The sequence below is a fragment of the Thermobia domestica genome, chromosome 16 (assembly GCF_964235325.1).
Source record: "Thermobia domestica chromosome 16, izTheDome1.hap1.1, whole genome shotgun sequence".
Classification (NCBI taxonomy): domain Eukaryota; kingdom Metazoa; phylum Arthropoda; class Insecta; order Zygentoma; family Lepismatidae; genus Thermobia; species Thermobia domestica.
Genome location: NC_137469.1, coordinates 66,781,976 through 66,807,458, shown reverse-complemented (window position 1 = coordinate 66,807,458; position 25,483 = coordinate 66,781,976). Strand labels below are relative to the sequence as shown.

The window sequence follows — 25,483 nt, the reverse complement described above, 5'->3', positions numbered from 1 at the left end:
ATAGGGCTCATGGTAGCGTAAAGAAAGAATCGCTATATTGCAGTTACTAACCAGTAATATATTTTTGTATATAGACCTGAAAATAAGCAAATATATTTTATAATAGTTGTAAATAAGTGTCTAAGAATTTTGCAGAGCATAGGAAACAGAAGTATCCTTCAAATACACGTTGGAAGATAAAGTAGGCAGCAAAGTTGTGATTCAATGACTCGATTTTCTTCAACGCATTCTTTCTCAGGAGATGTTTCCCGCATAGAAAACGAAATATACAGGGAAATTAAAAAAGGAAACGCAAGGTGTTAAAAAAATTCTATATGATATATACTGTCGAAGTGTCTTGTGGGCTCTTTTTCTGAGGTACTATTTCTACTGCTGGCATAAATCAACAACATGGATAGTTGATCTAACGAAGTCTACTGTGTTGTTGATTGACTGACTATAGTATTTAATGAAACCCATTATGCTATTTACCACTAAGAAAATTATTTTATAACTTGTATATTATTCACTAGATAGACAAAGCTGAAACATGAAACCAAAATTAAACTATACCCTATTATGAATAAGAAGTAGTACGTATGCATTCTGTTGAAATTTTGAGTTTAGATTATTTCAATCCTCGCTAAAATCTTTATCATCCTTTGGGAAAAAATTTGATATACACCTCAACCATTTTTTTTATGATTCATTTTTTTTTTCCAATTCTTCAATGATTACTTCACTCTAAGACGATTTTTCAAGAAAGTCATTCTAATTAGGCGATGTGTATGGAAAAAGATTCCAACGACGATCGAAATAACTAAACTCAAATTTTTACCAGGATACAAGAGGTTGGTATGTTTATTTATGTATGTAATATGTATCCTTATAGCGTTCACTAGTAAATACCTAGGCATACTCTTATTATTTCACGATGGATAGTCTACAATTCAGATTTACACATCACCTTATGTTTCCAGAGATTTATGTGTTTTTACTCAGAAAGGGTGACAGTTTATAATAATGATTACTTTGTATTGTGTTTTCTATGAGCATTATTCACTTTTCAAGCAGATGCTGTAACTGCTTTCAAATATCTCAAAACGGACAATATCCAGTTAATATGCAAGGAAATTTGTTTCAGAAAAAAAAAAGGCAATATTACTTACTTTTTATATTTTTCTCCATAACATTGTCCACAACTGGGTCAATAAATTCATCAACATCACGAAACAAAACAGGAAAACCGTACTTAATAGACATTTCCAGATGTTTTAAGAAATCAGAATCATTGAATGTAACGATTTTTAGGTTGTTTTTCTCCTCTTTCTTCTTGATCCAATTTAAAGCCTATAAATAAATAATATTGGTTTATTTGTATCATATCTTACAGCGAACATTTTTTTTTCTTAGCGAAATGCTTTGAATATACTACAGAATAACACTCTACAGTCGACGCGACCTTATCCTGACAGCCAAGATACGCAGCTGGAATTCGAGCCACTCCGTGTACGTTACACAGATCTTCACGTTACACACGAAAAACATTACTTAGGAGATCAATTCAAAGAGCTAATTAAATGTAAGTCTATAAAAACGTCAATACTATTTAAATATAAAAGGTACTAGATTTATTAGTAACGGGTTATGAAAATGACCTCTCGATTCAGAATCGGAAAGAGAGAAGGAAAGAAACGAGTGAAAAGCCGGCAGCCAAGATGCGAGTCTCTTCCAAGTGTTGCAAAATTATAAATAAAACTTTAAAAATTTTATATCAAAAACAGAAAACCAGTAAAATTAGTTGATTGATCAATGTTGCAAATCGTCCAAAGTGGATAGAAAATGGCTTAATATTTTTATATATAAATTAAGTAGAGTAGCTACCCCGCAAGAAACTTCTTTGCCTGCTAGTAAATGAAACAAAAGAAAGAATGGGGCTTACGTGTAACGTCTGCAATTTTTGTGCAGATGGTAACACTGCTCTGGGCCAGGCACGTAGCCAAGGGGGAGGGGTCCGGACCCCTCCCCCCCTTCAAGACAAGAAATGAAAAAATTAAGGAAGGATGAAACAAAATGAAATGAGAAAAAGAAGGATCAGCGTTAAAAATCAGGAATCCTTTAGTTACTCTTTCTTATGAAGATATTTGTATTACTTGCAGTACATGGTGGCGAGGTGAGTGAGATATCCTGGAAGAGTCAGGGAATTTGAAATTTCTAGAAAACTTACAGAATTCTCAGAATTTCTGCTACTAGTCAGGGAGATTTCAAGCTTCCGATAGCATAGTGCCGCTGAGTAACAGCGTGGAATTTTTTATCATAATTTTTCGTCATCGCATCCTTGCAGAATCAAACATGTTATTTCAAAAACAACTTTCAACTGTTCCTTTAACCTGTCATTTGGAACCGACAGTAGCTGACGGAATAATAAAATCAAAAATTTATATGGGAAAGGAATTCTATTAACATTTGATTCAACAGAAAAAGGAACGCAGATATTGTAAAATATTTTACAAGACATTATTGAGTATGTACTTTTTATAATAGTGAATATGTACTTTTCATAATAGTTGAGATCATAATGAAAGGAAAATTGTTATATTTAAATGAACAAAGAAAGGAACGTAAATATTGTAAAATCTTTTTCAATACTTTTTTATTCTTTTATTACTCGAGATTTCTTCATAGTTTCTTATTAAAATACTTACCAACATATCCTCATTTTATTGTCCTAACAAACCAATATATGTTGATAGTAAAGTAATCTACATTGATCAAGCTCCTGAGACTTCAGAATTTCATATCATGCTCCCCCCCCCCCCCTTTCCCCCCGGTTACGAAATCCTTGCTAAACGAACCAATATATGTTCCAGTAAAATAGTTTAGAATGATCGAGCCCCTGGTGTGATGATCCCAGTATTTCATGTCACGGACCCCCCCCCCCCCCACTTCACGAAATCCTGGCTATGTGCCTAGCTCTGCCAAATAACGTCTGCGCGTGCGTTACAAAAAATAAATAAAATAAAATAAAAAGAAATAAATGAATAAGCAAAATAGTGTTCATGCTCTCGGGTTTTAATTTTGAGGATTGCAAATACATCACGTGCGAATTTCCAATACATTTATTCCTGTTGTCGTGTCTTCATGAATTATTAAAAACATGTAGGCCAAGAAACATATTTTTCGTTAGCGGCAGGAAATGGACGAGAAATCACCGCTCCGCGCATATCAACTGAGATCCAGAGCAGAGCCAATCGAAATAACTGGCGATTGAGAACCAACCAAGCAGACGGTGCAAACCAAAACACACACGCACAATGGCTTCCCGTGAAAAGGTTCGCGCGCCAATATGTAGTAATGCGCTTGTGATAAAGCTCTCAAGTTAACATTGCGTTTAGTATAGTCATGGAAGTCTGCATGCGTCAAGTAGCTTTTTTGTTTTTTCATGCAATTAAATTCAATAATTTTAGTTATTTTTCTGTTCTTGTTTTATAACGCATTTTTTATACGTGTGTTTTTAACAGTTTTGTGGACATAGGTTCCATGTAGTGCATGTTACATGTAGTAAGTCCGAAATACATGTAGTGCACTTTTATTGTTCGTTGGCAACAGTAGATAAGATTTTGCCCTATTTTGTTTTATTCATAATTGGCATTGAAACGTTTAAGGCTAGCTTACATCCTTCTTTCGGTGCCCAGGATCAATAAATAATCCTATCAACTTTTGTACTATTTACTCAATAAGTTGGTATCAAATAATGCTATTTCTAGTGCTCCCTTCGTCTAGTGGCTAACGCGCGAGACTCCGGGTCTCGGATGCGACTTCTGGTAGAAAGCAACCCACCATTCTAAGGTGAGTGAAGTGGTTCTTAGTAATATGGTTATTAGGGTTAGGGTTCAATAATAAATTATGAACAAATACATTATTTTCATCGAATTTTAAATGTATGAATTCATTATTTTGGTAGTCTACGCGGGAATCGAACTCATAACCACTAACTCCGCAGTCTAGTACGCTAACTGTACGGCCACAAAGTACGGGACTGATATTTCACATTTTCGTAACGTTTTGGTACTTTTTTTTTTTTTTTTTTTTTTTTGTATGTCGATTCAAGCGCTATCCGTGATGGAACAGTCTTCAATTAGTAGGGATAGAGGGTTGCGTCTGGTATCATTGGATAGCTTTTTCAAAATTATTTAACGTTTTGTTGTTGTTGTTGTTGTTGTTGTTGATGATGATGATGATGATCTGTATATTTCACGAGATATTGGACCGTTCCGGGACTTCTTCCGCACCCTGTATGTAGACGTTTCAATTACGACAAAAAGGCTATGACCTATATTACCACCATATTTAATATTCTGAACTAAAAATTGCGAGTACTGAATGTTGAATGGATTCAAGCTATGTTATCAAGTCTCATATACAATACGAAATGATGAAATTAAGTACATTGTCAAAAATTCCTGACTCATTAACTTTAATCTAAAAAATTAAATACTTTGTTTAAACTTGCATTATTAATATCCTATCATCATATAGTACGAATTAAGACGTTAATTTCAGACTGGCATTCGGTTAGTGTCCAAGAATGGGCAGAAATATTGCATTTTATTTCAGTTTTAAGCAAAATAAATTTTATTTAATTATTGATCATTTTATTTAATCATTAAAAAAATCATCCATTTAAATCGTGATTTAGATCAATTAACCCTGTGTGTGTAAACTTCACCTTGTATCTGAGGAGAAAAATTACCCTTACCGTTTCACTGTTCTCTTTCGATGTCATCCTATGCGTTTTTAGGTTAAAACCATATAATAATAATAATAATAATAATAATAATAATTTATTTATTGACACTACAGCATACAGTCACTAGTGCGCCAAGAGAAAAAAACGCATGCAATACCGATTACATCATAGTGCTATACACTGGATAATAATTTATTATTATTATTATTATTATTATTATTATTATTATTATTATTATTATTATTATTATTATTATTATTATTATTATTATTATTATTATTATTATTATTATTTATCTCTAAGTATTCAATATGTACGTATTATTTTCAAGATAATTTTCATTTACTAGATAGAATACAAACCTGTTGTTGTGGGTCAATACACAAAGGAAATCGACTCGCTCTCATAGTCAATATACCGTTCTGAACGGAGAGTTCATCTGGTGGTAACCCCTCCGAATTCCAACTAAAAAAGAGAAATAGTTATTTAATGACATTAGCAGTTGAACGAAGCAAAAACCAATAATGAAAATTACTTTTTCTACAAAAATCTCAATGATATACATTTTATGTCCACTACGTCCGTCCGTTTCACGTTCACGGATGTTTGGGGCATAAAATAATGGATTAGTCATAAATATTCACTATTTGAATGTCAAAAAATGTCCCCCCAATATATATATATATATAATATGTGTGTGTGTGTGTGTGTCCACAAGTACTGGAACCATTAGAATGAAACACAGCTCCTAAACTATAGCAGATACAGACATGCGGTTTTTTGCAACGTGTTCTACAAACCTCCAAATTTTATTCACAATTAGAACACTTCCACTCGTGCCCCGTTAGTTGCCCTCAGGACGTCGAGACGATATTCAACCTCCATCCACACACGCTGCAGCGTATCAGCATCAATCTGTTGGATAGCGTTGGTAATTCGAGTACGAAATATGACAATATCTGGAACAGGGATTTCGTAAACACATATCCAGACACGTGGAACGTGGCTTCGTTTGAGAACATGACCACTTGCAGGTACTGATTGTTTTCGTTGATTAAGGCCAGAATGCGAGCAGAGTCAGCCCGCTGAGGAAAGTCAATTGGCTCCAATGCTTGCGTAATTTGCACTTTGTAGGGATGCAACTGAACCGCTTGTAAAGGACCTTATAAATTGTAAATCTCGGGACATGCAATTCGCGTGAAGCACGACGGACCAATTTCTGAGGGCTGCGCTGAAATGCCCCTTGCACGTTGTATATTTATATTCATATCGTCTTTATTGCAGAAACTTCAGAGGACATCCAAAGCATTACAATCGTCAAATCTTAAAGTTACAGATTAAAATGCATACAGAATATTTACAAAAAGTCAAAAATGGGAACAGAATATTTCAAAAAAAAAAAAAAAGAAAGAAAAAGAAAAAAAAGAAAAGAAAAGAAAAGAAAAGAAAAAAAAGAAAGGAGAAGAATAAGAAGATATTTACAGAATATTTACAAAACGATCAGAAATTAAAATAATGGAGTGTGGTCCTACACCTAGATATAACTGCAATACATATTGTAATATATATAAATTCTCGATTGTAATTCCAATACAATACACAGAATAACGATTTCAACACAATACAATAGATGACTACTACACATATCAATTCATTTTTCTCATATTTCTTCAATGCTATGTTATTTTTTACTTTAACTGCTTTGTACTTTCGTAGAACTATTCTATATCATATATTGGATTATCTAATAAGAGTGATTTAAGTTTACTTTTAAAAGTACCCACTTCGGCATCTCTCAGTGCTTTAGGGAGAGAGTTGAATAATTTTGCGGACGTGCCAATAAAACTCTTTTGTGTTTTGGTATAATTGTAATACAATGTCATTATATTATTTCTGTTTCTATTGTTATATGAATGATACCAGGAATGTTCAGGGTAGTTATCTTTGTTCTGTTTTACATACACTAAACATTAAAAAACAAAAATAGCAGTTAGAGTCATTATTTTGAGTAGCTTAAAGTTAGATTTGCAGTGACTGCGAGAAGGAAGATTACATAACAATCTGATAGCCTTCTTTTGCAGTTCTAAAAGCTTATGAGTGTTACTAGATCCATCCCAAAGAATAGTACCATATGATAGGAAGCTGTGGATTTGGGCAAAGTAAACAATTCTTAAGATTTTCAAACTAACGCAACTTCTTAATTTTCTCAACATGTATATACCCTTTGTTACATTAGCTGCCGTGATCTCAATGTGACTGTACCAGTTTAATTGAATCAAGTTCAAATCCCAAAAATTAACTTTAGAATCTTTTTCTGTGTAATCTAGATTGTTATATGTAACATTACGATCTTGTATTTTACTCATGTTTAAACATAGTACACCAGTCCTCAACTACAGCTGTTATATCTTGGGTTAATTCTCTTTCGACAACTGATTTAGAACTTACACAGACTCCAAAGTCATCAGCGAAAAGATAGCCTTTAGTGGGAATAGTAGCCACTTTGGGAAAGGCCATTGATATAGGTATAAAATGGGACCCAGAACTGATCCCTGTCGTACCCCAGAATCCACTTGCAAGAACTTGAAGTCCGAATTATGAAATTGTACTCTTTGATATCTGTCTAATAAATATGATTAAATAAGGTTTAACGCGTCACTTGAAAACCAAAGTATTTTAATTTACTTAAAATAATCTTACGAGATACGGTATCGAACGCTTTAGATAAGTCATAAAATCTAACTTAAGTAAAATATTTTCTTTCTAAGCTGTCTAGAAGATCTTTAACTAAGGAAGTTGTTGCTTTAGTTGTACCTAATCCTTCTCTATATCCAAATTGGGAGCTACTAAACAATGAGTGACTCTCAAAATATTTAACTGTTTGATCATTGAGCAATATTTCGACAAGTTTGGGTACAACCGGGATTATAGATATAAGTCTATAGTTGTCACATTCTGAATTATTGTCCTACTTTAACATATTTTAACATGTTAGGAAATATCGACTCTAATATGCAACTGTTGACAACGTGTGTTAAAGGTTTAACAATAAAATGTATGTCACTTTTAAGTATAATAGAACATATACGTACATCACAGGTACTACTATTTTTCAGATTCAAAATTGCTTTTTCGACGTCCTCAACAGTTACTAATTTTGAGCTAAAAGTACAAGATGGTTGAGGAATAGAACTCACGTAATTATAAAAACTACTACTAGGAGTTTTTGACTTAATCTCCTTTACTATTTCATTTATTTTATTAATGAAAAAACCATTTAAATCTGAACCAGTAATTGAAGTAGGTTCATTTTAATTTTTCCTAGTTAAATTGCATTCCCTTCTTACAATATATCACTTCTTAAGCCACACCTGGTTGTCCACTCCGCGGCAAGTCAATTACGCTACCTGTCTCTAAAAACTTGAGCTTACTCAACCATACACAAGCGTGAACTACCATCAGAAGCGTATCCAGATCTTTTGATTATGATACACTCAAGGTGCTGCTAAATGTTATGACAATTTGCGTGTGAAGAAATAAAGAATAAATTATTAGATGTGATATTTAAGATAAGCCAAAATCTATTAAAAGTATCATGTTATTCACAAACAGAACATTAGTACTGTTTATAGTCTCAAGATGACAACCATATAGTATATCTGCACCATTCAAGAAGGTTTTGAGTAATATTAACAGAAGCATTATAATGGTTCTGTGAAAGTTTAAAAAATTCTTCAGAATGCAACTTTTGTCATTGATAATAACGAGGTATTTGTACGTGCTTTTGTTACTAGAAGAAACGTTTCTGGTTTGATACTTCTGTACCAAAACGATGGGTGCCATGCGACGTGATGAGTTTGCTAGCACTCACACACTACCACATACAAGAACAAGTTGTTTCGCTTTCGAGCAAACAGATGAATTATTGATTGTATTTTAATTTAATTTAATACACTTTGTCAGTCTGGTGCGATTGAATATAAAAATAAGTTGTTTTTTCTAATTCTCAGTTGATAAATTTGTTTTTGATCGGGAAACATATTTTCTAAATTGAAAATTATCTTTCTATTTCCACAGACGTAATGGGAGTATACTTAAAGCACACAAGGACATTGGTATCAATTTCACTTTGAACAATTTCACCTTGCAGTACTTGTTCAATTGCCTTTAATTTGCCCCAATTCTTTATTAGCCCTAATAACTCGCTCACGTTTCTCACGAACAACCAGACCCTTAGCACCTGGTACAGCTCGAATGTTGTCCACTACAGAATGAAAATGTTCTAGAGGATTTGTGAGTGTTCCATTCCTTTCTTCCAGAATTATTATTGTGTCTGATAAAGCTGAATAATGGGTGGCGATGAAATCTAAGTCGTTTCGCACAAGAGTCATTGTGTTATCGAATTGACGATACATCCTCTTCAGATAGAGAATTAACTACATCCGCTAACTTCTGAAAGTTGGTCGTAATATATAGCAATAGATATCCAAGTACCTCGTTATTATTGGCTGTGGAGGTAAAACAAGTTCAGAAGCGATTTCTTTAAACAACTGAATTCGGGACGGAGCTGTAAGACACATTTTCTTGGTGTGGGATATCGCCCACTTCGGGAAATAAAGCATGAATTTCTTCCAATTTGATGGAAGACATGTGCCAGGTAAGTTATGTGAATCATAGCTGGAAAACGGATTTAAGAGCAGCTGCTGCTTTTATCATGTACGGCATTGCATGTCACAAACAAAAGAACATCTTAATGTTTTATACCATTAGGTCAAGTTTAATGCGGAAGTTAACAGGTGGAAAAAAATTGTTGTACTATTTGTTTTTTGTAGTTGCTCACATGCAAGAAAGTAAAGTAAAGTAAAGTAAAGAAAAAAACCTTTTGATCACGTTCCATTGTACCAATTACATTACCAAGGAACCTCCCCACCGCGTTGGATTTCTCGTCGATGGGAACTCAGTTTTTTGTCACGCACTTCGTTCCTAATTCTTTCAATACTCCCGAGTAACACCTGTCTACGTAATTTTTATGCAATGTTGACTTAATAGGTATTTCTTTATCTGTGTACTTTTACAGGAAACATCTTAGGGGGATATTTTCTAATTTTCACAAAGGGAATACCAGTTTCTATAATTCTTTTACACAAATCTGCAGAAAATTGAAACTGTCGATAAGAAAGAATGTATGAAGTAATCAGTGAGGGTTTTGATTCACATGATTTTTTCTTATCCTTTGAAACAGATGTTCAGAGGTCTCAACATCTTATGTAACGGAATATCTTTTTGCGCAATTTTCCTTTCAGAAATATTGCTTCCTTTAGTATTTTGAAACGAGAAAAAGTTTTTTTCTGGGGTTCAGATCATATGTATAAACTTATGAGGTCTTCAAGAACTTAAGCTATTTTTTGGTGGATCTGTGGAATGCAATGCTGTGCCAAATAAAGAAGAAATGGTAATGAACAATGCCATTTCTCGCGGCTATGCTCTTTTCATTTACTGATATTGACCTGATTATAAGCTAATATCTCTTATTTTTAAATTTCCTGGAACTGATAGAAACCTTTCTGCTAAGAAATCTAAACACACAACTACTATCATGAAGTCCTGATTTGAACAAAACACAAGGGGGCCGCGGTGGCTCAGTGGTAAAGTGTTCACCTATGGTGCATGGGGTCCCTAGTTCGATCCCAGCTCGAGCCAAGTGAACTTTGTGGTGGACAAACACCGTGTGCATGTGTTTTCTCAGGGTTCTCCCGTTTCCTACCATTTTCTTCATTCCACCATTTCGAGCTCCTCCGTGGCTAAGCGGTTAGCGTACGCGCCTTTGGCGTGGGAGTCCCGGGTTCGATTCCCGGCGGGAGCTCATGTGGTTCGGATTCCACGTTAATCAGTAGGTCCACGTCTCATATAGCCTCGCTGCTGAAAGGGACGCTAAACTAAAATCAACTCAACTCATTCCACCATTTCATTCATTTCTCATCTTCACCATCTCTTTTAGCCTAGCCGACATAACTGCGGAACGTAAAACTTAAATATTTCATTTCATTTTTTGAAGAAAATACAAAGAATAGGCAGATTTTGCCATTCGAACAATAAAACAGGCTATATAGAATTAAATAGGCAAAATAAAATTTTGTTTCAATTAAAGCAAAGATACCTCAAATAAGTTCAGCATGATCAATTTTATCATATTTTTAATATTAAGAAATAGGAATTTTGCCTAATATCCAGTCTCTATTTATAATGAAGTGTTGAAATCTATTACACAGCAATGTAATTTCGTTTGTTCATCAGTGTTGGATGGTAAGATGTATAATTTCACCACTTTTTTAGATAGTTACTATATATTCTCTGTTCACGGTGTATTTTTCTGCCCAGCAATGTAGCATGGTTAGAGATATAAATCTACAAACTCTCTCTGCAATTTTTACAATCGATAACATTGTACAGTTACTTACGTGCTAACTTCTACATCATCTGTGAGAAAATCCTCGAGTCGAAACGGATCAGCTAAAGGAATCTCCTTCTCGCTAAGATCACCGTGCCAATCTTGATAGACCATTTCCTTGCGGAACTCATAACTAAATGCTCCTGTGTAACTCAGAAAACTTGCACAAAGAAGACAGTTCCCAACAAGCTCAGTTTGCTGTTGATATAAATTCGCCAAGTCTACCTGCCATCTAGAAAGTACATTTTATATGTCAACTAAACATAAAACTGATTGATTGATTACTTAAAATTAACGATGTATTTAATATATATATATATATATATATATATATATATATATATATATATACAAACAATCATATCAGTAACTATGATTGATTGTTAGGGTTTAATACGGACGTCAGCAGCAAGGTTCTTTGTCTCCATCATGATAAGGCCAATGGCCGACACATATTGCATATTAAAAATTCAAAATAAATAAACTAAAAAAGTGTAGTTCTAATACAAAATCTACAAATTAAAGTTAATAAAAAAGACTATGAAAATTAAAACAGAGGTTGTGAAGAGACTAAAAGAATAAATAAAATATGAAATATCTAACTACAAAATACATAAATTATTATTATTAGTAATAATAGTAGAAACACATGTCAGGAAAAATCTAAAAAGAACCTCAGAGTATATTAACTATTTCAATCTTGCAAATAAAAGTGAGAAACGGTGACTCAGAATCTGATTAAGAATTATAGGTAATCCTTTGGAAGTCTTTGAAATATGAGTATTCTACTAGACATAAATTTCAACGAGTTACATTTTCCAAATAAAATAAAGCCTGTTAACGGACTTACTTCCGCAAAATATGTAACTTTCCATAAGGTTTTATTACTACTTTATTACTCTGCAATTTAGAAAAGAAAGAAAAAAAAAACTTTATTCTTATGCTGCTAATGTTAAACTAAGTTCAACAGCAACTAACTCAGAATATGCTTTCCTTGCTCTTCTGTGTTTTAAGTCTCACTTGCCACCTAAACTCTGTACACTGGCCACCTAAACTGAACATTCTACTCTATAATAATTCTTGAAAGCCTTTCCAGAATATCTTTTAATATCCTTGTATCTATGGTAGTTAAAATCAAACATGTTAAACGTACAATTTTCGATGGCAATTTATCATTGTCGAGACTACGAAAAAGTTTGGACAATGTTGACAGCTGTCAGTGAAAATTAGATGTTTAACATGTTTTCTTGAACTTAACTCCAAGATACAGAGAGCAGATAGCTCTTTCTGAGTTCACTGATAAGATTGGTCTTCAAACGGCTCATAATTAACTCTGAACACTGGCTATTTAAACTGAACATTCTACTGTGTACGTAATTGTTTAATTTCTTGCAAATCTTTCCACAACATCTTTTAATATTCTTATGTTTATGGTCAAACAAAGGACTCAGGATACGAACTAAAAATGACAGTATTTTAATGTGAACAAATTCGAAGATTAGACAAAATTTGACACCAGAAGCTTTTGAAAAACAATATATTCGTGTAAGTAATGTTACGTGCGAATTTTTTTTCGATATTTTATATCTATATGAGAGTACACCTATTGAATTATACACTAACCTTCCTTAAATTCTAGATTTTGGGTAAGATAGGATTTTTCTAAATTCTACCTTCTTAGCGGAGGAGGAAAGGAATTTTAGAGTTTTCTCACCCTTCACCAGATCTCCGAAAATGTTGGGTCTAGGAACTTGCAATGTAGAACTAGTTTCTTTAAATCCTAAATTGTGAGTATGTGTAAGACGGTATTTTGTTAAGGTCACTCAGTAGGGATTAAAGGACATAAAACATTTTTCATTAGCAAAGGACATAAAACATTTTTCATTATTAGATGTTTCTTTTATACTACTGGACGTACAAGTACAAAATATGGTATACAGTGAGTGACAATTCATTTATGCGAATTCAATACGGATGATGCAGGAGAAGTAGAATTCGCAAAATATCATCACCGCATAACATTTGATAGATATACAGGGTGACCGCGTGACTATGTTACAAAATGTAAGGGATGATTCCTGACACGGAAACAAGAAAAAAGTTCAAATAAACTTTTGTCCAACGTACATAAATTCGGAGCTACAAGGTGCCGAAAGCGTGAGAAAATGACATTCAAAGCTCTATAGCTCGACTATGGTGAATGATAGAGCTAATGCGGCATGGTCACGTCAAAGACACCGAAGCTGCTGTATTCAAAAATGCTTAGGTCGAGATCGTGCAATTCGTGCACAAGGGATTCCCCCAAAGGAGCGTAGGGATTCCCGAATAATATGTCAAGAAAGATGGGTCGAAAAGGATACTGCTAGCAATAATGCGTCTGTACTAAGTCGATATTTCGCACAAGCACAAAATGGCGAACAGTTTTATATGTTCCATGTGTGGTTGCATAACACGCACTAAATAAGAGTGGGAAACATGAAAGGAAAATGTGAATAATTTGGTACAAATGGTAAATACATGATATTACGCTGTCCTATCATTGAACAGACGCTTTTAATAAAAGGTAATAGTCATGAAACGTACTAAAATGTTGTAAAACTATCACACTATTAAAGTCTTTCTTCCATGTAGTTTTGTCATTGAAAACAAATAAACAAAACTGAGCGAAACAACCATAATGCAAAAGAGGTTGTTTCCTAAAAACAAAAGTCACAAGAATGGGAAAAATGTCTTCAATCAACATTTTACAGCAGGATTGAATGCAGCCAAGAACATCATCAATTACCAGTAAACGAGACAAATCTCCCAATTAGCCTACAATAGGTGATGGACATGACGTCCCTTTACTTCAACATAGGCGTTACAGCGTCGCAGTAAGTTCTGACGCATCCGCTGTAACAACCCAGGATCTGTTCTTAAAGTATCACAGGCAGCGAGTATTCGTGCTAATAGTTATTCTGCGTTGTCTATAGGCGTTTCATAGACAAGTGTTTTGAGAGACCCCAAAAGAAAAAAAATCAAGTGGATTCAAATCTGGGGAACGTGCAGGCCAATTACAAGGACCGCCTCTTCCAATCCATCTGTCACGAAACGTTTGATTCAAATACTCTCGAGCACTACCTGAAAAGTGGGCTGGGGCGCCATCATATTAAAACCACATCCGTTGACGAACACCGAGAGGGACATCCTCTAATAACTCTGGAAGTACGTCTCGCAGGAATCTCGTATACACTGGTGCAGATAATCGTGGTGGTAGTAAATATGGATCTATTATCTGATCACTGATAATACCCGCCCACATATTTATGGCGAATCGGTCTTGGTGGCCCCTTTCCACAATTGCATAAGGATTTTCGTCTGCCCATACATTACTATTGTGACTATTAAATATCCCGTCTTTCGTAAAACAAGCTTCGTCGGTGAAAAGCACGTAGAAAGCAAACTGCGGATCAATTACAGAGCGTTGGAGAAACCACTCACAAAACCGAACGCGAGGTTGAAAGTCAGTTGGACGTAAGGCCTGAACCTTCTGCGGAAGATAGGGGTGTAACTGTTGCTCGCGTACTACTTTCCAAACAGTATCTTGTGCTACTCCCCTTTCACGTGCTACTTTCCGGGTACTTACTGTTGGGTCTTGGGCGAAACGATCAAGCATTTGTTCTTCGAAGTCCGGAGTCCTTGTGGTTCTTCGTCTTCCTTGGTCGTAGTATTAAGATTGTAAATTCCCCGTGTCTCGTAAGCGTTGAAAAAGTCTGGCAAACATAGTATGGGCTGGATGTCTTCTTTGTGGATACTTCAGTCGATATGACCTATCAGCTTCTCGACTGTTGCCATTTGCTTGACCGTATACAAATATCAAGTCCGCAAGTTCTGCTATCGAATACTCCATTTGATCTCACATTCGAACAAGCAAAGCACAAACTGCACTAAGGAACTCGTACGCTACGAACAAACCACATGAAGAATGACCTTCCACCTTCCACAACGACTTCTAGTAGGGTTGTCTTATAGTTTCCTTACCTTCGATTGTTTTCTACGACAGAAGGAAGAACAAATGCTTGTGATCGAACCTGCAAACTGTGGCGTACTTCAGATGATAACACCGTCTGTGAAAACAAAATATCTTCTATATGACGACGAAAACAATATGACGACATGTTAAGCATTCTAGACAAAATCTCGGAATCAGTCCTGCAAAACAGCGGAAGCAGCGACTATAACAAACGTCCTGATAAATTGTTTTTCCTTGTTCTTTTTCAATGTTCGGGTAACGCACATTTTACGGATATTTTACGCTAAGGATATTTTACGGATATTTTACTGTTGTTTTCTGGCAGCGGTCAAATTAACATGGGATGGCGGAAAAATTCCCCTCTCGTAAAAAGTATCCTCGGCTCGTATCATCAAATAAATAAGATTTCTGCCTGGAAGAAAGCACCCATATCCCCCGGTTTTTCCTCTTAGTTTTACTTGCTTTCAATGACAAAACTACATGGAAGAAAGACTTTAATAGTGTGATCCTTTTACAACATTTTAGTACGTTTCATGGCTATTACCTTTTATTAAAAGCGTCTGTTCAATGATAGGACAGCGTAATATCATGTATTTACCATTTGTATCAAATTATTCACATTTCCTTTCATGTTTCCCACTCTTATTTAGTGCGTGTTATGTAACCACACATGGCACGTATAAAACTGTTCGCCATTTTGTGCTTGTGCGAGATATCGACTTAGTATAGACGCATTATTGCTAGCAGTATCCTTTTCGACCCATTTTTCTTGACATAATATTCGGGAATCCCTACGCTCCTTTGGGGGAATCCCTTGTGCACGAATTGCACGATCTCGACCTAAGCATTTTTGAATACAGCAGCTTCGGTGTCTTTGACGTGACCATGCCGCATTAGGTCTATCATTCACCACAGTCGAGCTATAGAGCTTTGAATGTCATTTTCCCACGCTTTCGGCACCTTGTAGCTCCGAAATTATGTACGTTGGACAAAAGTTTATTTGAACTTTTTTTCTTGTTTCCGTGTCAGGAATCATCCCTTACATTTTGTAACATAGTCACGCGGTCACCCTGTATATTATAAAAATGAAATGGATCTTTTGTCTCATCATCACAAGAAAACAGCTGGACCGTCTGAAATGAATTACTGAACATGATTAGCGTCTACCTTGAACTGGGTTTCTATCATGTCACTTTGATCAAAGAGCGGAAGGAGCGTATCCTAAGGGAGGGAGAGAGGGTTGCTCAAAACATATACCAAAAATAGAATGTTAGAAGCCCTGCGAGATTAGAAGATGAAACTCGGTATATAAGCTCTTTAATAAAAATAATTCGACACCTGCCCCAGCGTTTCTGAAAATTCCGCTTCTAAGGAGAGAAGGAAAAGAAGGTATCATATATATATGAAATCTGAGTTTTACGTACCACGAATATGCTGGTTAGGCTAAAGGAGACGGTGATTATGAGAAAAGAATGAAATGGTGGAATGAAGAAAGTGGGAGGAAACGGGAGAACCCCGAGAAAACCCACGAGCACGGTGTTTCTCCACCACAAAGTCCACACGGCGCGAGCTGGAATCGAACCAGGGATCCCCAAGCACCGGAGGTGAACGCTCTACCACTGAGCCACCGCCCACCCCCTATACACAGAAAATATCTTCTTTTCCTTCTCCCTTTAGAAGCAGATTTTGTGTATATATCCACAGTATAATGTTGTCTGTTTTATCATTATGGAAAACTGCTGAACCTTTTGAAATTAATTTTTGAACTTAACACTTAAGTCGACCTGAGTTTTTATCATTTCACTTTGATTGAAATGCGTATCCTAAGGGACAGAAGGGCATTCAAATGTACCTGTAACATTTTCCATAAATCTATTCTTACCATGCGAAGAACAGGCAGTTCAGCTAGTCTGATATAAGAAGGCCCGGAGTTCAATTCGCACATTTAAAGAATTTTTTTAAAGCATATGATGTTTACATGAAATACAAAGTTGTTTCTACCTGTCGTTTTCTGAGCTCAATCCATTGATTAACTTATCGGCAGCAACCAACCGACGCATCATGATATCCGTTTCCTCCTGTAGCTTTTCCTGTTCCAATTTGGCATCATACAGCTTTATACTAAGTTCCTTCAACATGTTTTCTAGCTTCTCTACTTCAGCTTGCAGTTTCGCTAAGAACTTGAAAGCCTACTAAACGAAAAGAGACAATGCTGAGAGAAAAAAGAAAGTTACTTCTCTTAGGCGAGATAGCATTAAGAAAATTTAAATAAAAATTCTGTTTTGATTTAACACCACATTTTGTTAAGATTAACTAATAATCAGCTATTATGTGCCTTGGGAGGCCTAGAAGGATCGTTATATTCGGAAACCAATCCTGTTGCCTTCGATCGCTACATACTAATAAAGAGCTTCGGCTTCACAAATATTTTAAAATGTTATACAATTTTCATTTCAAATATCTGGAAAGTATTTTGGCGAAAGACGCGTATTGCACCAAAGAGTTCAGGTCGAGATTGTCATAGCCAAAGCAACATTCGACAAGAAAACGTCACTCTTAACTAGCAGCCTTAATATTGAACTAAGGAAGATATTGGTCAAGTGATATATATATATATATATATATATATATATATATATATGTATATATATATATATATATATATATATATATATATATATGGATTATTGGTTTTTATGGTTCAGAGAATTTTACGTTACGGAAGTTACAGAATAAATATTTAGAGAGCTACGAAATGTGATGTTGGAGGAAGATGGAGAAGATAAAATTGACAGAAAGAGTAACAACGAAGATGTTTTAAAACGGATAGGAGAGAAGAGGTTCCTTCTAGCCACCATCCTTCGTAGAAGGGTCAATTGGATTGGTCACACCTTGCGAAGAAATTGTCTTCTTCATATCGCCATACAAGGAAAGATGGAAGGAAAGCGAGGAATAGGAAGAAGAAGAACACAAGTGATCGATGATTTGAAAACTAGAAGAAAATATTGGGAGTTAAAAGAGGAAGCTGAAAATCGAGAAGCATGAAAGAAACACTTCCAGACCCAAACTGAAAATTAAAAAGAAGAAAGGAATCTCATTAGTCCCAGGACCTGCCAAAAGGCAGAATACTTAATAATAACAATAATAATAATAATAATAATAATAATAATAATAATAATAATAATAATAATAATAATAATAATAATAATAATACAACTTTGTTCTCTTTCAACAGAAAACACTAAAATTAGCAATAAGTTGTTAAAATTTGTGGATCAGTATGGTACCAACATAAAAACAAACTACGATGTTACTATTTACACCAGTTTCATATAAGTCAAGTGAAGTGAAATGAAACATTTTAAATTGTACGAAACGTGTGTAAATAGTCTGTTTTACATTGGTAACGCTAAGTTGTGAAATGGAGAATTTATCTGTAACCAAAAGCTGTTTGAGATTTTCAATCGAACTTCCTCCATTCTGTGGCGAGAATCACGTACCTGCTAAAAATGTAACCAATCATGGTTCCTATAAATCTTGACGGGCTTAGTTTTCAAGTTGTTAAGACTAATGAGATTATACATGAATGATAACCACTTGTTGTAGATAGTGTCTAAGAGGAAAAGATAACAGTAGCGTCGTTTCACAATCAGAAGATTCTAGTATCGAATCCCGCCTCCTTGTCTGAAGTTTTTCCAAAATTCACACTCAATTCTGTCAATTCTGATTAATTGATTGATCCGTTTCCGGAGACATCAATGCCAAAGCTATTTGTCACGGAGACTATTTCTACGAGAATGTACCGAATACTCGGTGGGACGACACATTCTTCGCAATATGACAGTTACAGCCAAGGAATAAATAGGAATGGATGAGATGAGAATTCCGATTTGTAAGCGCCCCAGATTCACTTCATTTCGATGATTAGTCCACAATGACGGCTGTCAATTGCCTAAAATAATTTAACAGAATGGAGCTCATTTTCGTTGGTCTGGTACCAATCCGCTTGCCAATGAGAACACATCCGCTTGAGGAAATACCTACTGATATTGCAGTATGGGAGAGAGTGCACCAGTGCAACACCTGCAACTGCGGTGTTCTTAGCTACTTTATTGGCACGATCATTTCTCTGAATGCCAACATGTCTCAGCAAGGAACAACGCCACAAGCCTGAGATGAGACATTTAAAGTTTGTTGAAAAAGTTCGTCTCGTAGTGTCAGTCTTCAATGTAAAGTGATTCACAGTTGAAATTATTTTAGACTTCCAAACTATGCTATGCATAAGTGTCGGAAGTCTTATAGTACAGCTATGTCTCCCGTCTGTCGAGAGGTATCAGAATAAAAGCGGTACGAGATATCGAGCAGTTTTTTTTGTAATCGATTCAAAGTCTCAAGAGTAAGTTCCCATCTCATCCATTAACTCTCTACTCAATTCAGAAGTGGTAGAAATCAACTGTTTCCGGTTCCTACGTTGATCGCCACAGAACAAAAACTGTAAAAGGTAACAACAAGCAGTTCTTTGGAATCGATTCAACGTCTCAAGGAAGGTTACCATCTCCACCCATACTATTCTACTAAAACTGGAAGCGCTAGAAATCTATCCTTTATGCTTTTAATGTTGACTATATGGTCATTTTGTTCTTTTCATTAAATGAATTCTCTCCTCCAATTCTCTCATCACTACACTCTTCTTCTTCTTCTTCTTATTCTTATTATTATTATTATTATTTCTTCATCGGTAAGCACCAATCTTTGGTCATCTTTCATTTGCCGAATATATTTAATATCCTTTGTTGTCTTGTCTCTAGCTTTTGCTAACTTTTACAGCTTCCTCACTTCACCTGGTGTTTCAAGCTCGTCATATATTTCATTCCAGGCTTCCGATTTTGCTCTGGCTACTATCCTCTTTGCTGCTTTATTAGCGGCCTTGAAGCTATATTTATCCTCTTCTATCCCAAAGCATCCTATTCAATCTTTGCGTTAATAGCTTCCTCGTTGCACTACCACATCTCTTTTCCTGCATGGGGGCTCTTTCCTGAAGTTCTACCCAAAGACATCTCTGTGGACATTAGGATAATCCTACTGTTTACGCTCCATCATTTTGCACATCTTCTTCTTGCAAGTTTACTCCTTCTACAATCCTACATTCTTTGAACGATTCCCTTACTCTCTCCTCTTTCTGTCTCCACAGCTGATTTTCGTCTCCCTATTTCGCGGCTTTCTATTGTATCTACTTGCGAACTTTCCATCTGTGTTCGTCATTCTATGCTGCAGAATCACTAAGACAAAATACGCTCCTTCCTCTTTTGAAAATACGTATTGCAAATCGCCAAATCGAATGCCGTCGCAAAGTCTATCACTTTTTTTTCCCACACCCCAGCCGCCGTGTATTTTCTCAATCCCTTCCCTGCTTATACCGATATCCTCATTCAAGTCGTCCCCACAATTACCCTTTCCTCTATCGGATTACTGCGAAGTCCGTGGTCCAAATCCTTCTAGATTTCTGTCTTTTCTTCTTCCTCGAAGTCTATTGCAGAGCACATGCGCATACTACATTGATAATTTCATCCCTGCATATCTTAGTACTCATCGATCTGTCTCTTCTTCTATTCACACTTAACACATTATCTTTCAGATTACTAAGAAGAAGAATACCCATACCGTTTCTTCCCTGTCGGTTTGCTCCCTATACAAGCAACTTATAGCCACCTTCTATCCCTCTTATCTTATTACCTTTCCATCCTGTTTCTTGCATCACAGGACCCCCAAAATTCTTCTTTCCATCAGGTCTGCGATTTCTCTTCCTCACCCATTCATCGGACCAACATTGCGTTCCTACTCTTACCTTCATGTAAACTACATTCTTTAACCGAGCCCGTCCTCGACTTGGTAGCCTTCGCCCATTTCTCATAGGAGTCGGGAGAAGCCTCTGCATATCATCTACAGAGTACATCCTAAGGTTTTCCGAGGCTTTATTTGGAGGAACCATCATAATGGTTTGGCGTAGCTTTTGTGATCGGATGCCCTTCTTGACGTCAAACCTCCTTCATTTTCCCAGGCTTGGGACTGGAACCAGTTGGGCTGGATTGTCCCCCCACTCCTAGTGGCTGAGTTAAGTTTTACCTTCCCTACATCACCCGAAATTACGATAAGAGGGAGATTTGTGCTTTCTTAAATATCAGAAAACTCTTGTTTATAAACATGAGAGAGCTCTGCTTATATTGTATTATTTCTTAAAGCTATATAGTTTGAGAAACGACAAAATAAAATAAGCTTACAAATAAATGTATCTTACCGCCTCCAGATCTCTCTCGAGATCTGCCACACGATCTTGTTTCGGCTTGACTTCTTTATACACAACATAATAGCCCAGAGTTGCTAATAAATACTTATACAAGCCATATCCGGCCTTGCTCACGTTCACCATGTTTTCCAAGTTCTTTCCGTTCTGTAAAAGGAAAACATATCGCATAATTAAATTACTATTTCGTTTTAAATTTAAATAGTTACTTAGATGACCAAGTGAAAACACAAAGCTACAAAATTTAATTTACTCTTTTAATGATTAATTCAGTACATAAACAAAATTTCTAGACACGTTTATTTATTGTATAGTGCTTTTTTTTTTTTTTTTTTTTTTTTTTTGTCAATTAACATATAAGTCAATAACGAAAATCGGGCATTATAACGGAAATAGAATTCTTATATTCATAGTGCTAATGAAACAACAATAAGGTTACACTGAAAATGTGACTGTGGTTTCAAAGTTAAAACCTCTCCGCATTCAGATTGTTTCGTTTCCAGAAACCTCACCATGGTACACGTTCTAGGAAAAGCCCTCTATGTGCCTTTCCTATAGAAAAGAAACGTCTCAGTACGAATATTTGGAAATAATGCAAGCCTAAGAAATTTAAAATGTCCCAAAATGAAGTGTTCTATTGATCTGAAATGCCCTTAAGACCACAATCATTCATTTGCTCACATTGATAAAGATATTTAGCAGAGTAGCAAAGTTCAAAGTAAATATTCACTTCCATATTCAGAATTCGTTTTTCTCTTTCCTCTTCTCTCCTTTCATATTTAAAATAATTTTGTTGCAAACATTTCGCGTTGGGGGTTCGTGAAAGAAGGCAAAATATGCACAGGGTTTCTTTAGATTTCTTTAAGAATTATTATCATTATTATTTTGTAACTTTCTTTTTGTTTACTCCACCAGGAGACTACAACTCGCCTTCATTTTTTATAGTTTTAATTTATTTTTATTTTTTAAAAATATTCCATTTCGTTTAATTTAACTTGCATCTTACTATCATCATGCACATGTCATCGACAAACTAATTAATGTTTGTTTATATATGTTATTTACGAGTCTTCAAATAAGAAACGGCACTTAAGGCTTCACACTTGATAACGAACGAATTTCCCATTCGGTGCAAGACAATTTGCAGACTGTAAAGTCACACTTGCAGAACGGATCGTTGATAAACATCGTTTTCCTACTAAAACCTTTATATTTCAAGTGTGCCCTCGCCGGCGCTGCTGTCGATGTGTCTTTTTCCGTACCCCCCTTCAAAGAGGACGGACAAGTTGCTCCGACCGAGATCTTTCAGTTGTTGAATGCGGAAGCGTTACCACAGTGAATTATTCACGACTGAATGACAAATTGGCAACACAGCCGAGGTACGATTTGCCCTACACAGGCAAGGTACGTTTTGCCACCCCAAACCAAAGGAAAGGTTTCCTCCGTAAAAGGTTGGTGGGGGTGAGGCCGAAGAATGTTTCACATATTTTCCGAGGGCACATTTGAAATAGATAGGCTCTAGCAGCTTGCTTGGTGTAGCCTATTCTCAGTGTATTTATACATAAAAGACAAATTTCGTAAATTTCTCTCTGACACCTCTAACACAGATTTCTTTCCATTGACTCTTCTTGACTGTTCCTGATTTTCTGTGTCTATAGAAGCACTGAATATATGAAGAAACTATTAACGTTATTACTTGTTTTTGGATAAGAATAACCGTGAACGACTGCATACATTAAAAAAAAAACAAATAAAATAGTACCTGTAAATGTTGTTTGCAATTTTTAACTTGTGTTGCAGTAACATTTCCGATGTTCAACTCTAACAAATCTTTTAAAAAGTTTGGATTGTTTAGCATTCCTTTAGCGCCCTTCCAAGATACATCTTTGAGAGTAGCACCTTCTTTAATGATCAGGACACATTCACACACCACTTGCACATCATGCGGAGGAGTAGTAAAAGATCTGTTTGACAAAAAAAGAAAGAGGTACAAAATTACTCTTGTCACAAATGAATGAATGAATCTTTTATGCAAAAAACATATTTTCTTACTCAAAAAGAAAAGAAAAAACAATGACAGAAAGAGAGAATTATTCCTTTTTTCCTTTTCTTATTCTCTTTTTTACAAATGGAAGACCACAGGCGAAAAAGGAGGTAGGAGAAATGATCGAAAATGAGTTAACAGCAAAATTATGTAGCCTGAAAGGTGTAGTTTGCATGGACTAAATCTCACAGTAAGAAGAAGGTTAATCACTAAGAAATTTACTGCTAAAGATTCCGCCTACAAGAAAAGAAACAGGTAAGTCAATGGAAAACAGAGCAATTGTGTATTAAAAAAAAAAAAAAAAATACCTCCTTTTTCCCCTGTATTCTTCAAATGTAAAACTGTACTTGAATTGAATTTGTAGTATAACATTTTGAGAATAGACTTTTCTTCAAAGAATATGTTAAATTTATATTTATATGACTACATTGTTATATCATCCCTTCCGATACTTAAAGAACATTTCAAAAAAGATTAAAACAAAAAGAGTAGAGATGTATTTTTAACTTGGCAATTTATTTTATGTCTGAAAAATTATGTTGCTTGAATAGCACACGCTTTCATGAAAAGACAGAAGAGGATGGATTCTCAACGTGGGCGCCCGAAGGGGAGGGCAGGGTGGAGCCCAAGCCCATTCCCCTTCTGGCTCACGAAAATGTATCTATATATATAAAAGAGAACGTACAAATCCTTTGTTAGCTCATCACGCTAATACGGCTGAACCAATTTCTTTCATTTTTGGGGGGTTATTAAGATTTGGACCCTAGATGGTTTTTATCATATCACTTTAATTTTCAATTACCAGTGTCTTGAGATAATTGACCATTCAAGTGTCCATAACGTACAAATCCTTTGTTAGCTCATCATAGCTAAATCTAACCGTATTTATATGCAACCCACATGACCGTGTCACTCGGCGGGTTAACATAAATGACAGGCGATATAATGTTAACATTTACTCCAATCTTCTATGGTTTTTATCATATCACTTGAAAGCGAAAAAGTAAAAATTATCTAAGTAACAAAGTTTATTGCGTTCCGGGGTGACCCCAGCGAAGCGGGGTGAACGCTGCTAGTAATATATATTTACGAAAACGTAAATACACGTAAAAACACTAAACATAATATAGCAACCAGGGAGAAGGGCCCTCCTCTAGAAAATTTTCTTCGGGCGCCCATGATTCTCACAGAGATTCAAACGACTTTTAAATGTTAAAAAAAAAGAGGAATTTTTAGACAAAAAGTAGGAGCAATTAGGATCACTAGTATAATCCTTTCTGCTTATATTTACATACTTGCGCTCTTTTTAAATAAATTTGAGGTGATTCCGTAATTGGAACAATTTATCAATTATTATGTTTGTCCAGAGTTTATAAATCCTGGATACTTTTTTTTTCTGGAGAGGCTGTGGTGGCTCAGTGGTAGAGCGTTCAACTCTTGTGTGTGGGGTCTCTGGTTCGATCCCACCTCGCACCAAGTGAACTTTATGGTGGACAAATATAGTTTGCACGCGTTTTCTCGAGTCTCTCCCGTTTCATTCCACATTCTTCATTTCATCATTTCATTCATTTTTATCGTCAGCGTCTCCTTTAACCTACAAAGATTAATCGTGGATGTAAAACTGAAAAATTTCACTTCATTTTCATTTTCTTCTTTCTGGAGGCATATTAGCAACTTCATGTATTGCCCCCTCATCTGAGGATTCTTTATCGTTCTTTGAAATATCTTTAAATAAAAAAGAAAGAAGAAAAAAGAAAAGAAAGAGACAGGATGTTGTTCATTTGTAGTGTCTTTCACTCATTCCAGTGAAGTAATGGATGTAGAATGTCATGTTTCATATAAGTGATGGTGACTTAAACGTCTTTTAACGACAGTATTGTGCAATGATAATTTTGAAAAGACATTCTGTGACTTTCTGATAAAAACTTCTCATTGAATGCAAGAAAATG

The 25,483-nt window shown here is 35.4% G+C and overlaps 1 protein-coding gene across 5 annotated transcripts in view; it reads right to left on the bottom strand.

Annotated features, from left to right (window-relative positions):
- The window catches only part of Dhc98D (Dynein heavy chain at 89D), a 608,487-nt gene that overhangs the window by 189,619 nt on the left and 393,385 nt on the right, over positions 1–25,483 (bottom strand). For all 5 annotated transcript variants that reach the window (XM_081742517.1, XM_081742516.1, XM_081742518.1 and 2 more), the window contains exons 58-63: positions 23,253–23,454; positions 21,485–21,637; positions 17,191–17,378; positions 11,188–11,409; positions 5,092–5,194; positions 1,149–1,329 (exon numbers count right to left, since the gene is read on the bottom strand). In XM_081742517.1, the coding sequence (XP_081598643.1) occupies positions 1,149–1,329; positions 5,092–5,194; positions 11,188–11,409; positions 17,191–17,378; positions 21,485–21,637; positions 23,253–23,454 (1,049 nt within the window). The remainder of the gene's footprint in view (positions 1–1,148; positions 1,330–5,091; positions 5,195–11,187; positions 11,410–17,190; positions 17,379–21,484; positions 21,638–23,252; positions 23,455–25,483) is intronic.